The sequence below is a fragment of the Lutra lutra genome, chromosome 10 (genome assembly GCF_902655055.1).
Source record: "Lutra lutra chromosome 10, mLutLut1.2, whole genome shotgun sequence".
Lineage (NCBI taxonomy): Eukaryota > Metazoa > Chordata > Mammalia > Carnivora > Mustelidae > Lutra > Lutra lutra.
This window is the reverse complement of record NC_062287.1, coordinates 57,970,969-57,987,394: the sequence shown is the minus strand read 5'-3', so window position 1 is coordinate 57,987,394 and position 16,426 is coordinate 57,970,969. Positions and strand designations below refer to the sequence as shown.

General features: G+C 40.8%; 1 protein-coding gene across 7 annotated transcripts in view; it reads left to right on the top strand.

Annotated features, from left to right (window-relative positions):
- The window catches only part of RNF121 (ring finger protein 121), a 75,810-nt gene that overhangs the window by 13,252 nt on the left and 46,132 nt on the right, over positions 1-16,426 (top strand). For all 7 annotated transcript variants that reach the window (XM_047690699.1, XM_047690696.1, XM_047690697.1 and 4 more), the window contains one exon: positions 14,404-14,441. In XM_047690699.1, the coding sequence (XP_047546655.1) occupies positions 14,404-14,441 (38 nt within the window). The remainder of the gene's footprint in view (positions 1-14,403; positions 14,442-16,426) is intronic.

Below are 16,426 nucleotides of genomic sequence, written 5' to 3'. Positions count from 1 at the left end.
AGGCGGCAGCGGGGGTGGTGGTGGTGGTGAGAAGCAGGCTCCTCGCTGAGCAGAGAGCCCAATGTGGGTCTTGATCCCAGGACCCTGAGATCATGACCTGAGCTGAAGGCAGAGGCTTAACCCACTGAGCCACCCAGGCGCCCAACAAAGCTTTAATAAAAAGAAAATATCCTTGACCTCAAGATGCTTAGAGTCAAGTTATGGAAACAGACTCAGAAACAAGTATAAAAACTAATGTGACCTTGGAGATATGTATAAATTGCAAATTTCTGCAGAAGAGAAAGGGAGTCACTCTACTTGAGGACATCTAATAGACTCTAAGCATCTTGAGAGTGAGAGCTGTTATTTATTTATCATTGTATCCCCAGTCTAGAACTTAGCATATGTTCATCTCACAGTTGTTGAATGAGTGTGTGAATGAATAACAGTGGAAAATATCTCATGAAGGAGGTGATATTCGAGCTGCATCTTCAAGAGCAAATAGAGATGAACTAGACAGTGAAGTTGAGGAAAGAATTCTAGGGAGAGAAGATGGCGCCAGCCAAAGTGCTGAGTGATAAAAGGGAAGAGCATGTTAGAATGGTAGGTGGTTCAGGTGGTTCAGTGTGGCTGGAGTATAAGCCATTTGGTGGAGAGTGGTGAGATAAGTAGCTGGTTGGACCAGATTATGAAGTACCTTGTGTGTCATACAAATAAGTTTGGGCTTTAATCCAAAGGTAATAGAAAGGTATCAAAGTCTAAGTAGAGGGCTGATGCGGTCAGTTTTGTATCTGAGAAAGATCACTCTGGCTGCTATTAGGTGTGCATCTGTTCTGGTAAGATTAGATTCAGGGAGATCACCTTGGCGGTCACTGCAGTAGTCTGGGAGAGAGCAAGGGATAAAGTCTAAGGTGTGGCAATGAAAAATTCAAGGGCGATTCCATAGGTGGGAGATGTGACGAGCAGATGAATAGTCCAGAATATAAAGGCTTTAGGAGTCCATAGAAAGGACAGTTTTGCTCTGGAAGGGTTTCTGGAAGAGGTGGCATCTGGAATAGTTCCAATACCATCCTAAAGGAATGGTATAGAGTACATGGGAGGCTGGAGGGCATGTAGGGAAAAGTGAGCAGAGGGCCAGTGGGGAGGAAGCTAGTCTGAGAAGTAGGAATTTCATGGGAAAGGAATTGAAGAACCAAAGAATGGTAGGTGCCCCCAAATTTGATAATTGTTGAATGGGAGAGAAGTCATTAAACTATCCCTTCTACTTTTAATATATTTGAGATTTTTCATTAACAGCTTCCCAACTCAGTTGACCTAGAGGATGAGCTGGCCTTCCCAACTCAGCTGGCCTGGCTTTCTTATGTTGGTAGAGAGGTGGGGGTGATGGGCAGACAGCAGCCACAGCAGTTGTTACCGCCAGCATCTACTTTCACTTCCCTGCTCCAAGTGTGCTGTCTGTATCGGGCCTTACAGTTTGGCCAAACAGATTCAACGTCTGCATGATTCCCAGCTGATTCATGAGGTCTTTTTTTTTTTTTTTTTTTTTTAAAGCGAAGTGATTGCACTTTGATTTATTGGCCTTGAATTGTCGGCAGGGCTGCAGAGTTGAAGAAGAATGTGAATGAGAGGAGAATGGAGAGCTACCAATATGGAGAGCCTGTGAACTTGTGTACTTGTTATCCTAACCACCTAGCGGACCAGAGCATCTGTCCCCACAGGATAGAGGAGGCAGCCAGCCTGGTGTGCTGTATTCCTACCAGGTCTAGGAGATAGCTAATCTCTCCTTTTTCTGGATTTAGGTAGTGTTTTGTTTAAATGTCAATGGTTACCCCTGTCATACTATTTTATCTTTAATAATCTGTTGTGTCCTGTCTCCTCCGCTTCCCTGCCCCTCACCAACTATGAATACTTCAAGGGCAAAGGTTGGGTTTATTTGTCTCTAATTTTTGTGAAAGAATGAAGTCTGTAGCTACATGGTTGATCAGTTTCTAACTTGGAAGGATCCCCTGGGACCTTTGAAATGCCAGTTGGCCCTGGTGGATGGCATTCCAGAGTTGAGGGCCCTTTACAGTTAGCAGGTACTTGAAGCCAGGACAAGAGGCCATCCTCTGACTGATGGATACTCCTGATGCATGCCACGGTAGTCACATAGTAAAGTTTGATAGATTTAATCTGGTAGCATCCTGTTAATTCACACCTTACCACACCGAAGGTATTTTGTTTTTAGTTCTGTGGTAAATAAGGAAACTGTGACAGTTTGGAAAGCCAGAGTATTACAGATGACTCCAAAGCTTTGGAGTTAGACAGATTTGGTGTGAATTATTACAGCATTTTAGTTTTAAATCACCTTGAAAATCACCTAAGCCAACCCCCTCATTTTGTATATGGGGAAATTGAGGCACAGAGGAAGTTCCCTGTTTATTGACACATAGCAATTAAATAGGTATGCTAGATTACTAGCTCTTCTCAACTGCTCTTCTCTTCAACTTCTCTTCTTTTCACTGAGGAGGGTAGTTGTTGCCCTAAACCCATTTCTTGGGGTGAAAAGTGGGAATGAGATAAAACCCAAAGAAATAAGACGTACTACATGGGGTTTTACTGGCTGTCTCACCCAGCATGTTCTCCCGATGTTGGAAACCTTTTGGGGAAATGAGTGTCTACAGTATAGCAATAAAACAGTCTCCCTTTTCACTTTCTTCTCTTACCATGTTTTATTTTCCTTCATAATACTACCAGAATTTATGTCAAATATATAAATATATGTTTATTTACATGTTTATTTTCTGCCTATTCAAAGTTAAGTTTTATAAGAAAATATACTTTGCTTTATGCTTGTCTTGTGATTGAATTAGCAAACATATTTATTGGGTACTTTCAAGATGCCAGGTGCGTGCTCCCCATGCATTTGGTGTTTGCAGGTCAATGATATGTCTGTTTCTTTTTTTGGGGTGTGATCATTCATGAATATATCTAAACCTTGAACACAGAATACATATTACTGAGCACAGAATTTTCTTGAACACAGAATATATATTATTGTCAAGTAATTTTCTGATAACTTTATAGTGCTTATATGATTAGAGTGAGGCTGCTTTTTATTGTGGATTTAGACAGTGAGATGTAGCATGAGCTTAAACCTCATGCTGCTTGATCAGATAGACCCAGGAGAGAAGAGAATCTTAGAAGCAGTAGAGCAAAGTGATTTGGCAGCTGGGGAGAGAACACTTGGTCCATAGCTGTGGGGAGACAGCAAGACCTAGGGCTGACTTATCCATTAGGCACAGTAGGTACAGTCCCAAGGGACCCACAAAAATGTCTTAATTTCCTTTAAGAAGAAAAAAGTGACTAAAGTCCAGCTTGGATTATACATCTTTGTAGCAGTGCAGTCATAAAATACATTTTTGCCTGTCACCCTTGCAAAGTGGCCATGCTAATCTTCTTTGTGCCCCAAGGTGCCCCAAGTTCATACTTTTAAAGCAGCCTAATTATTTTATTTTTTATCTGTCTTCTCAAGGTCAAGAAAAAAGTCTGGTTCACCTTTGCATCCCCTGCCAAGCCCTGGACCTGTGCATTTAGAACAGGAGTACTTAAGTGAGATTTGAGTAAAGGAATAAATGTTATCAAACTTGACAGACAGCTTTGGGGCCTTATTTATTTGTTTGCTTGTTTATGTTCTCACTTGTTTATTGTTTTTTCTGTCAGCAAAGTTTATAGAGCTATGGGAACACTCGAGAAAATGATGTGGAAAACAAGGGTATTGTACCATCTTAGAAAAGAGCCAACGTGAAGAATCAGGTGCAAATGGGGAATGAATGGTCTTCTCAACAAGTGATGCTGAGACAACTAGTTAGCCACATGCAAAAGAATGAAGTCGATCCCTACCTCATACCGTATACAAAAATTAACTCAAAATGGACCAATGGGGGCGCCCGGGTGGCTCAGTGGGTTAAAGCCTCTGCCTTCGGCTCAGGTCATGATCTCAAGGTCCTGGGATCGAGCCCCGCATCGGGCTCTTTGCTCAGCTGGGAGCCTGCTTCCTCCTCTCTCTCTCTCTGCCTGCTTCTCTGCCTACTTGTGATCTCTGTCTGTCAAATAAATAAATAAAAAAAATCTTAAAAAAAAAATTTACAAAAAAAAAAAATGGACCAATGACCTAAATACAATAACTAAAACTATAAAATTTTTAGAAGAAAACATCATCCTAAATCATGATCATTTCTTAGATATGACATCCAAGCACAAGGAATTAAAACAATAAATAAGTTGGACTTACCAACATGAAACCTTTTGTGTTGTAAAGGACACCATCAAGAAAGTAAAAAGAACCCACAGAATGGGAGACAATATTCGCAAGTCATATATCAGATAAGGGAATTTGTATCCAGAATATGTAGGGAACTTTTACAACTCAGCAATAAAAATTAAGTAATTTCATCAAAAAATGTACAGAAATTTCCAATACAGCTTCTAAGAAGCTTGGGACTCACTACTTTGTCCTAACAAGTAAAAAGCTAAACAAACTGATAAATCAGTAATTCTTAGATTTATAAGAGAAGTGAGTTTATAAGGGCATGGAAAATTGGAGAGACCAAAAGTTGAATACAGAGAATCACAACTTACAGGAGCAGACACATCTGTGGGAACCAGTCCTGGAGGAGGAAAACCTGGGCCTTAGATGAATTGCTGGAGACTCCCTTTTGACAACTCTCAGAGTTAAAAGCTCCAAGGGGACTCAGTCATTGAGGTTCCCCCCACCCCCTGCCAATTTTGTGAGTTCTTCCTCCTGGAAATCTATCAGGTTCTTAAACTGAGTATTTTCTTTTTTTTTTTTTTTTAAGATTTATTTATATATTTGTCAGAGAGAGAGAGAGAGCACACAGGTGGAGTGGCAGGCGGAGGCAGAGAGAGAAGCAGGCTCCCCGCTGAGAAAGGAGCCTGATGTGGGACTTGATCCCAGGACCCTGGGATCACGACCCAAGCCAAAGGCAGCTGCTTAACTGACTGAGCCACCCAGGCGTCCCTCTTAAGCTGAGAATTGAGAAAAATCCCCTCATGCTTCTGGCGGGGGGCAAAGGAACTATTTAAAAATACTGCAGAGCATTCTGTTCTTAGCACGGTGGTCTGCCATCAGGAGAAACTAGTTAGCCAGAGCCTGACCCCGGGGAAGGGAAATATCCAACTCTAGCCAGCTCTAGACTTCCATGTAGGAGAAGGGAAATGCCAAACTCCAGCCCACTGAAGCCATCCTTTCCCACCTAAGAAGGGTGAGTGAAGAACTGAGAAGCACTTGTGAAGTCCATATTCCACAGGCATAGGCTCACTAAAAGACTGAAATTCAGTCATTGGACTCTAGTATGTTTCTCCTCCTTCCACACCTTGCTACCACATTACTAAAGGCCTATTTATAGCAGCACCTTTTACTTGGCATATCATGCCGACCTATCAAGAAAAAAATTCTAAGACCTACCAAAAGACAAAAAGCACAGTTTTTTGGATTTTGTTCTTTCAAGTAGGCTCCCTGTCCAGCATGAAGCCCATTGTGGGGCTTGAACTCATGACCCTGGGATCAAGACCTGAGCTGAGATCAAGAGTTGGACACTTGGGGCACCTGGGTGGCTCAGTGGGTTAAGCCGCTGCCTTCGGCTCAGGTCATGATCTCAGGGTCCTGGGATCGAGCCCCACATCGGGCTCTCTGCTCAGCAGGGAGCCTGCTTCCCTCTCTCTCTCTGCCTGCCTCTCCATCTACTTGTGATCTCTCTCTGTCAAATAAATAAATAAAATCTTTAAAAAAAAAAAAAAGAGTTGGACACTTACTGAGTCCACCTAGATGCCCCAGAAGCACAGTTTGAAGAGAAAAACCAAGCATCAGAATTAGAGTCACCTATGACAGGGATGTTGGAATTATTAGATCAGGAATTTAAAACAACTATGATTAATATGGTCATAGCTCTAATGGCTAAAGTAGATAGCAGTATAAGAACAAGAGAGATGGAAATTCTAACACTAGAGATCAGAAACACTAGCAGAAATGAAAAATGTCTTTAATGGGCTTGCCAGTAGACCGGACATGGCTGATGAAAGAATCTCTGAGCTTGAGGGTATCCCAAAAGTAAAGAGAAAAAAAAAACATTAGAGAAAACAGTAAGAACCATGGGACAACTACAAAAGTTGTGATATACATTGCTATAGTGTTAATGTTTGTGTTCCCCCCAAATTCATATGTTGAAATTCATATGGTATTAGCTAGGGGAGCTTTTTGGGAGATGATTAGGTCATAAGGGCAGAGCCCTCATAATTGGGATTTGTGCCCTTATGAAAGAGGCCCCACAGAGCTCCCTAGCCCCTTTTACCATTTGAGAAAATGGCCAAAAGGTGGCCATCTATGAACCCAGAAGCCCTTACCAGACATAAAATCTAGTGCCATCATCCTGGACTTCCCACCCTCCAGAAATGTGAGAAATAAATTGTTGTTTATAAGCCACACCCAATCTTTTGCATTTTGTTAGAGCAGCCCAGACTTAAAACATTCATATCATGGGATACCAGAAGAAAAAGAGAGAAATAAAAGAAATATTTGAAACAATAATGACTGAGAATTGCCCAAATTAATGTCAGACGGCAAACCACAGATCCAGGAAGCTCAAAATACTAAGGGAATAAATGTCAAAACAACAACGAGACAAAAACCTTCCATGCCAAAAAACTACAAAAAACTACACCTAGACATATAATTTTTCAAACTAGAAAATCAAAGATAGAAAATCCTGAAAGAAACGAGAGGAAAACCCACCTTACCTACAGAGGAGCGAAGATAAGAACTACATCCAAGTTTTCCTCAGAAACCACGGAAGCAAGAGCAGGTAGAATGAAATGTTTACAGTGTTGAGAAAAGGGGCCCCTGAGTGACTCAGTTAAGTGTCCGACTCTTGATTTCGCCTCAGGTCATGATCTCAGGTGCATGAAATCGAGTCCCACTTTGGGGTCTGTGCTAGGCACGGGGCTTGCTTAAGATTCTCTCCCTCTGTCCCCACCCCTGCCCCCACTCACACTCTCTTTTCTTTTTTTTTTTTTTTTAAAGATTTTATTTATTTGACAGAGATCACAAGTAGGCTGAGAGCCAGGCAGAGAAAGAAGGGGAAGTAGCTCACCCACTGAGCAGAGAGCCCAATGCGGGCCTCAATCCCAGGATCCTGAGATCAAGACCTGAGCTGAAGGCAGAGGCCTAACCCACTGAGCCACCCAGGCGCCCTCATACTCTCTTTGTTAAAAAAAAAAAAAAGTGTTTAGAAAAACGCCACCAGCCTAGAATTCTTTACCCTTCAAGAGAGAAGGAGAAATAAAGACAAAAAAATGAAAGAATTTGTTCCCAGTAGATCTGACTTGCAAGGAATGTTAAAAGTAGTTTTTTAGAGAGAGGAAAATGATAGAGGTCGGAAACTCAGATCTACGTAAAGGAAGGAAGTATCAGAAAAGAAATAAGTGAAGATATAATAGGAATATTTATTTTACTTATACTTTTTTATGAATGTAAATTTTATATTGTTTTCATGTGTTCATTACTAATATATAGAAATGTATTTTTTGAGTGTGTTTATATTATATTCTACCATGTTGCTGAATTCTCTTATTCTAGTATTTTTTTTCTTTTTGTAGATTCTTTGGGATTTTCTACATAGAACATCAAGTCATCTGCATATAGGGGCAGTTTTCTTTCTTTCCAATTTGTGTGCCTTTTATCTCCTTTTATTGCCTTATGCTAGCTAAAAACTTCAGTGTTGAATAGTAGTGGTGAGGGTAGACATGCTGACATTGTTTCTGATCTTAAAGGAAAAGCATTTTGTCCTTCACCATTGAATATAATGTAAGCTGGAGGATTTTTATAGTGTTCTTTTTTTTTTACTTGTAATTGATCTAGCATATCAGTTTTTTAAGAATAATAATACTGTATTTATGTATGCATACACTGTATGTATGCATTTATGTGTCTATGTATGTGTGTGTGTGTGTGTGTGTAGATATGCTTATGAAAAAGTGAAATGAATGACAGCAATGAAACAAAGGATGGGAGGGAGAAATTACGATTATTTTGTTATAAGTTACTCATATTACCCATGAAGTGGTATAGTATTTGAAAGTGGACTTAAGGGGCGCCTGGGTGGCTCAGTGGGTTAAAGCCTCTGCCTTCGGCTCAGGTCATGATTCCGGGGTCCTGGGATCGAGCCCCATGTTGGGTTCTCTGATCAGCGGGGAGCCTGCATCCTCCTCTCTCTCTCTCTCTCTGCCTGCCTCTCTGCCTACTTGTGATCTCTATCTGTCAAATAAATAAATAAAATCTTAAAAAAAAAGATTTTTTTTTTTTAGTTGTAAATGTATACGCAAACTCTAGGGCATCCATTAAAACAAAATAAAAACAGAAATATAAGTGATAAGCTAAGAAAGAGGAGAAAATATAATTATGTAAAATTCTCAGTTAAAATTGCAAAAGTTTGGGGGTACCTGGGTAGCTATTGGTTGAGCTTCCTACTCTTGATTTCAGCTCAGGTCTCGATCTCAGGGTTGTGAGTTCAAGTCCCATGTTGGGCTCCGTACTAGGCATGGAAGCTACTTAAAAAAAAAAAAGAAAGAAAGAAAAAAAAAAATCACACAAGCTTGGAAAACAAAAACAGGTGTTGTTGAGGATGTGGCGAAATTGGAGCTTTCATGCAGTGCTTGTGGGAATGTAATATGGTGCAGCTGCTGTGAAAAAAATTTGGCTGTTCCTCAAAAGGTTAAGCATAGAATTACCATATGACCCAACAGTTTCACTCCTAGATATATATACTCAAGAGAAATGAAAACATGTCTACACAAAGACTTTAGATAAATGTTCATAAGAGCATTATTTGTAATAGTTAGAAAGTATAAACAACCCAAATGTCCAGTAACAGGTGAGTGGATAGCTGTAATGTGGAGTGTCCATACAGTGCAGTATTATTTGGAAATAAAAAGGAACTACAGTATATGCTACAACCTGATGAACATGGAAAACATTATGCTAAGTGAAAGAAGCCAATCACAAAAGACCATATTGTATGATCCCATTTATATGAAACAGCTAGAATAGGCAATTGTAGATAGAGACAGAAGGTAAATTAGTGGCTTCTTGGGCTGGGGGAGGATGGAGAGGGACTGCTAACTGGTATGTGGTTTCTTTTGGGGCTTGTAAAGTGTTCTAAACTTAGAGGTGGTGGTGGCGGCACAACTCTGAATATACTAAAAAGCACTGAATAGCACTGAATAAAGCACTTTAAATGGGTGAATTTTATGGTATGTAAATTAGATACCAGTGCAGCTGTTAATTAAAAGAATCAGGTGCACGGAAGTGTATGATTGTAGGACAGGTTGTGAATGTGAGTGCTGAGGTGCAGTAGCAGAGCTTCTCAAACTTTAATGGGCATATAGATTAACCAACCTAACTTACTTAGTGTAGATTCTGATTCAGGAGGTCTGGGGTAGAGTCCGAAATTCTCTTGATTCTTAATAAGCCATATATGGCCCATGCTCTGGAAGGCAGTAAAGGATGTTTGTTTCTTCAGTGAAGAGAGTCTGTCTAAAGAGCCTTCAAGCCAGAAGGATCTGGCCAGCATTTTGTTAGAAGGCATAATGTAGTTTGGTGGAAGAGAGGGGCTTAATGGACAAAGTAACCAGCCTGTGTAAAGACTCAGACCACAGAGTATCCAAATTTTGGGGGTTATAAGAGGCCTATTGTTGGGTTACAGGGGTGGATCCCTGAATCTTTTGCACCTGAGGATTTTCTCTCTCTCTCTCTTTTAAAGAACTTATTTATGTGAGAGAGCATGAGAGGGGAGAAGATCCTGCTGAGCAGGGAGCCCAATGTGGGGCTCGATCCTGGGATTCCAGGATCATGACCTGAGCCAAAGGCAGTTGCTTAACCAACTTGAGCCACCCAAGTGCCCCAGCATTTTCTCTTTTTATGAAATTTTCTCTTGCTCTCTGCCTGACATTTTTGATTTAACTTCTTTCAAATCTGGACTTAGGTAGACTGGTACTACCAAGGGCCTTGAGAGCTTCTAGGAGGGGAGTGATTGGTTGGCAAGAAAACATTCTGTGTGTGGGTCTTGGGAGTTGTATGTGAACCCATCAGTCAGTAACCATGCCTGGAGAGCCTCCTTAATTAGCTGCCTGAGCTCTGGACAGGGCATACTCAGACTGACTTACTGCTTGGACCCAGATGAATAAACGCATTAATGAGGGAGCAAATAAATATGTATTTCCAGATGGTAGTGGTTAATTTTAGCTATAGTTTACAGTTTTCCTTATTTTTCCACTTGTGCTAGAAGAACAGTATGGATGTAGTTTAAAGAATCGTTAGGTTCAGGAGGCAAATACTAAAGCCAAATCATGTCTCTTCTCTTTGCATTCATAGTACTCCATGAAGAGCTAAACAGTTCTCTAAGCCCCGCTCTAGTCTCAGCCTTAGTGCTTGCCCTTCTGAGAGGTATTTTCCATGAGGCTCTGAAAGCAGTACTGACCTGTGCCTCGTCAACATTCGGTTCCACAACCTCTCCTGGTACTTTATAAAGTGCTTCCACTCTCCCAGGAGGAAAGACAATGAAATCACTTAGTCACCTTGAATGTTCTTACCCTCCCAGCCCCCCAATGAAGTCAGAAGTCTTATTCTCTATTTTCCAGCCAGAGAGTAAGGTATTGATATTAGCTCACTTGATCACTATCATGGAGAGGCACACCATAGCTGGCCTGGTTCTTTGGATCTTTCTTAGTTTTCCCTTCAGTGGAGTTGTCTTACTTCTTTTTTTAAAGATTTTATTTATGTATTTGAGTAAGAATGAAAGCGAGAGATCACAGAGCTCCAGAGAGGGAGGAGCAGATTTGCTGCTAAGCGGAGAGCCCAATGTGGAGCTCGATCCCAGGACCCTGGAATCATGACCCAAGCTGGAAGCAGTTGCTTAACCATCTTGCTTCTTTGAAGATGTAGTTGTGTTGTTGTTGTTGTTGTTGTTTTTGACATTGAGTTTTTAAACATGATTTTCTGGGTGCCTCCTGGTATCAAATGAATACTTCTTCCCCAGATACTTATTAAATATTTTTCAAATGTTTATTTATACTCGCATTTAAGCATCTCCAGGTGGGATGCTAGTTTGTCAGCATACTTTTACTGTATTGGAGAGAATTCTGTTCATTTTCTTTAGTACTCACTCAGTGCTTAGTATATGCTCAGCTTTGTTCTATTCTCCTTGAGGGACACAAAGCAGTGTATTCTCCTTGGCTCTGTGGGATCTTCCAGGTTTATGGAATGGAAGCAAGGTAGTAGACATAAGCAGGCCAGGACTAGGGTGAAGCAAAGGAGGCACTAGGGTGCAAACTTTAAGGAGGCACTCATTTTCAAGGTCATGCAAATGGAGGGTCAGTACCTGACAATGAGTACCTCCTTAAATTTTGAGCCCTAGGTCCCTTGGTTTACCCCCACCTTCCTTAGTCCTGGTCCTGGCCTTAAGAAGCAGTTACATTGGGGCATTTGTGTGTCTCAGTTGGTTAAGCATCTGCCTTAGGCTCGGGTCATGATCCCAGGGTCCCAGGGTCCCAGGCTCCCTGCTCAGCAGGACACTTGCTTTTTCCTCTCTGCCTGCCCCTCTCCCTGCTTATTCTCTCCCTCTTTCTCTGTGTCAAATAAATAAATTAAATATTAAAAAAAAAAAAAACAGTTACATCACTTGGAAATCACATCTAAGATAACATAAGACTATGAATGACTGGTATGGAACAGTGCTTTTCAGATTTAATGTGCATATGAGTCATCTGGAGACCTTATTAAAAGGAAAATTCCGATTCAAGGGGTCTGGAGTGATGCCTGAGATCTGCATTTCTTTCTCTCTCTCTCTCTCTCTACCTTTCTTTCTTTTAAGATTTTATTTATTTATTTGAGAGAGAATGAGAGCGCAAGAAGGGGGAGGGTCAGAGGGAGATGCAGACTCCCTGTTGAGCAGGGAACCCGATGTGGCACTCCATCCCAGGACTCCAGGATCATGACCTGAGTTGAAGGCAGTCACTTAACCAACTGACCCACCCAAGCGTCCCGAGATTCTGCATTTCTATCAAGCACCTAAACAATGCTGATATGACTCTTTGTGCCACACTCTGAATAAGGAGAAAAATCCATGCTTGAGAAAAGCAGAGGGCCAAAGTCACTAAGCTAGGGGATCAGGGCAGGCTTCTTCAGAGAAGGTGAAATTGCAGCTGGGTTCTCAAAGGACAGCTTGGTTTTGGATGGGATAAAAGGGAAATGTTGCAAGCAGAAGGAAGAATATACTAGAGACAGGAATGAGTCCCATGTGTTTTGAGACATTGAACAGACTGGTTTGGCAAGATGCAAGTCCAAGTTGGAAAAAAGGAAAAGCATTTTTTTTTTAAGATTTTATTTATTTATTTGACAGAGATCACAAGTAGGCAGAGAAGCAGGCAGAGAGAGATAGGAGGAAGCAGACTCTCTGCTGAGCAGAGAGCCCAATGCGGGGCTCGATCCCAGGACCCTGGGATCATGACCTGAGCCGAAGGCAGAGGCTTTAACCCACTGAGCCACCCAGGCGCCCCAAAAAAGGAAAAGAGTTTTGATAGGTAGCATGAAACCTGTACTGGGTTGTTTATTTAGAAATGTGGCCTGGGGCACCTGGATGGCTCAGTTGGTTATGCGTCTGATTCTTGGTTTTGGCTCAGGTCATGATCTCAGGGTCCCACAATCAAGCCTCACATCAGGCTTCTTGCTCACAAGGGAGCCTGCTTGTCTCCCTCTCTCTTTGCCCTTTCCCCTGCTTGCACGCTCTCTCTTTCTCTCTCAAATAAATAAACCTTAAAAAAAAAGAAAGAAATGTGGTCCTTAATTGTCTGCTCAGGTACCACCCAGATGGGCATTTCCATTTCTTATGTTGACTTGTCCTGGGATATTCTGGGACCTCTTTTGTTCTGGGGAAATGAAGACCTGAGTTAGGACACCTGAATATATTCTGTGAGGTATTGTGTGAGGTAGGAAAAGGGAGTAGGTGGGTGACTTGAGATAGCCTTTTTTTTTTTTTTTTAATAACTTAGCTGGAACATGTAAAATTCAGAAAGCCCTCCCTAAATAGTGATGGGAGTAGTGTACACACACATAAAGGATGCCAGGTAAGTATGTGCTGATTTGACTCAGTAGGAGAGTTCTGCCCATTTTACTTCAAACATTCTGTGTAAAGTACCTTTCTGAATTTATCATAGGAACAGTGGGAAATTGGGCCCTGACCATCATAAGTACTAAAGGAATATTTGTTGATTGATTCGTTTGACTAAGGCCTTGTCTCTCTTTACATTGAGAAACATTTTCAGCTCAGGTCAGTGTAAGAATGTATGAATGTAATGTTTTTGACTTATGTACTGACACTTGGTTATGCTTTTGTATGGCTATAAGGAAGTAGAAGTCTTGAGTCCTGAACTCGAAGAATTTAGTATTATTCTTGAGCAGCAGTTTTCAACTGGAGGCAATTTTCATCAATGTCTAAAGACATTGTTGCTTCTGTGGAGATGCTTTTGGCATCTAGAAGGTAGAGGGTCAGGGATGCTGCTAAAACATCCTACAGTGTACAGGGAACTCCCACCTCACCAAAGAATTATCCAGTCCCAAATATCCCTAGTGCCAAGGTTGAGAAACCCTGCTCTAGAGGACAAGACTAACAAATAGAACCAGAACTTTGAAATTGGAAGGTTGTACTGCTCATTAATACCAGAGCAGGGACTAAAGCTTAGTTCTCCCTAGTCTAATGTGCTGCTTGCTACCGTGGGGCCATTTAGAGTCAGACAGCATATGACAGAATATTTTATCTAGCTTCATCTCCCACTAATCCTGATTCATACTTTTTGCTCTAGCCATGCTCATTTATTTGTATGCTAAGTAACTTTATTCCTTCATTTTTATGTTAGCCTGTTTCCCTGGAACATATTTCTCTCATTTCTTCATCTGGATGGTATTTCACATCTCCTCCAGAAGTCTTTGCCAGTCTATAACACTGCAGATTGGATCAGAAGCCTCTTCTTTATTCTTCCATAGCTAGTCCTCAGCATATAATAAAGAAATTTTCTGTATGTATGTGTGACTTCTTGATTAGGCTATGAGCATCTTAGGAGTTGGGTTTATTCTCCGGTCCTCATTGCCTAGCATAGACATGCAGTACACTGTCAGTCATAGACAAGAGATAAAGTAAGTGGTTAGAGAAGGGTGAGATCAGTGGGAAGTAGAGTATTGGGGAAGGCTTCATAAAGATTGTGACACTTGAAGCTCTTCATAATTCCTTGAAGATAATGATGAATGTATGAATACCTTATACTGGGCAGGCACAGTTCTAAGACCGTAATGGATTTTTTGGTGGTGTTTTTCTACAGGTTGATATGTCAGACCTCTCTCCAGAAGAGCAATGGAGGTAAGTGTGATGGTGTGGGCCCCTCAGGCTGGGAATTTTAAATTAGTCCTACTAATTGAGTTGTATATTTACTCTTTTGCTTCCTTGTCTGTGGGGAAGCCATGACTTGACTAGTAGGAGAGGTCATTTGGGATCTTTTCCAGTATTCCTGGGTAGCTCCTTCAGTCCTGGGGAGTGAATAGGTAATTACACCAAACTATTTATATGGGTTTAAATACTACTAGTTCTGCCATTTCCTAGCTATGCTATCTTGGGCGGATTACTTGATTTCTTACTACCTTAGTTTCCCTGATTTGCACAATGAGAGGTTACAACAGTACTTATACCTCATAGAGTTGTGAGGACTAATATATGTGAAATTCTTAGAACAATGCCTGGCATGTGGTAAGCTTCCAGTAAGTGTTACCTGCTTTGCAAATCACTATCATCATTAATATCATCATTATCCACAAAACAGAGCAGAGAGCTCTGGCTGAAATATGGGAATGGTGTCTTCCTGATCTCAACTCTGCTACTAATTTGCTTTGTAACCAGAGTGAGTCAACAGTCAACAAATACCTTATTATCGTGATTGCTCATCAAAGAGTCTTCAGAGTGTTTGCCCTACAACGTAGCTGACCAATGAGCTGAAATCAACCATGTAAACTTTATTAATAGTGCAAAAAACCCCTTTCATTTAGATTATAAAAATAGAGAATGGCAAAGATACCAACTTACGTGACAAACCCAGCAAGATTTTAGAAAACTTCAAGCTTAATATGCACCAGTTGTGTACCTCAGCTATCAAAACATGGAACATGTTCATAGAAATATACTTTCTGCTTTAGGGAGGTGAAATTGTCACTGTGCTTCACTGAGTCCACACTGATTTTGTTGTAATCACTGCATATTAAGAAGATCTTCAGTTAGATAACATCTAGAAGAAGGCAACCAGGCTAATGGTTTTCACATTATGTTATATGAATAGCATTTAAAAGATCTCAAACTGTTAGCCTAAAAAGGCACAGAAAAGTGGTAGTAGAAAGAGGATTTTGTTTGTTTGTTTGTTTTAAGTAAGATCGTATAAATCTTTGAAAGAGTAGCATTGGGAAAAAAGAGTAAATATGTCCTTTGTTGTTCCAGAATATAAAATTAGGTCGTTCATTAGGGAATGAAGCTATAGAAAGATTTTTGTCTTGTTATCAGAGACTTTTTAATAATTGTGATATATTGAGAGGAGTGAGCTCCTTCCCTTAAAGTATTGGAGTTTTATTCCTTTATTAGCACGTATGAGTACCTACAAGGTACCAGACACATGGTTCTCTAATTACTTTAAGAGGCATATGTTCTCAGCCAGTGAAAGTATTCACACAAAGATTGTAAAGACAATGTTTGCATTGGGTGGGAACCTGACCTACAGTTGTTGTTCTCTGGTCTTTTCTCCATATTTCTTTGATTATTTTGTTGTGTTTTTTTTTGTTGTGTACATCCATTCAGTCATATATTGCCTGAGAATAAGAAATTTATCTCTTATCTTTATAACTCCCCACAGTCCTTAGGTTTTGAAAGTGTCCTTTGCCCTTTTAGTTTAGCTTATCCTCTCAACAACCCTATGTGGGAAGCAGCAGAGATACAGACTCTTTGTGACAGATGAAGAAACTGTGATGTAGAGATGTAGATTTTCTTGGCCAAGACCACATGGATGTCTGAACCTAAGTTTCTGACCCCTACCCATACTATTTGTTTGCCAGATTCTCCTATCCTGGATGAGTTGATGGAAGATGAACCCTGAGATGCTGTGGCTGGCCGTTAACATTTGTCTGCCCACTTCCCCCACCAGTTTCCTCTCTAACATTTTATTGTGAAAAATCTCAGAAAAGTTGAAAGAATTACACAGTAAACACCTTTAGGCCTACCACCTAGATTCTACAGTTTTCCCTGTACTTGCTTTATCATTTGTCTGTAATTCATCCCACTGGGTGGTTCTTACATAGTCTGTCATTGCC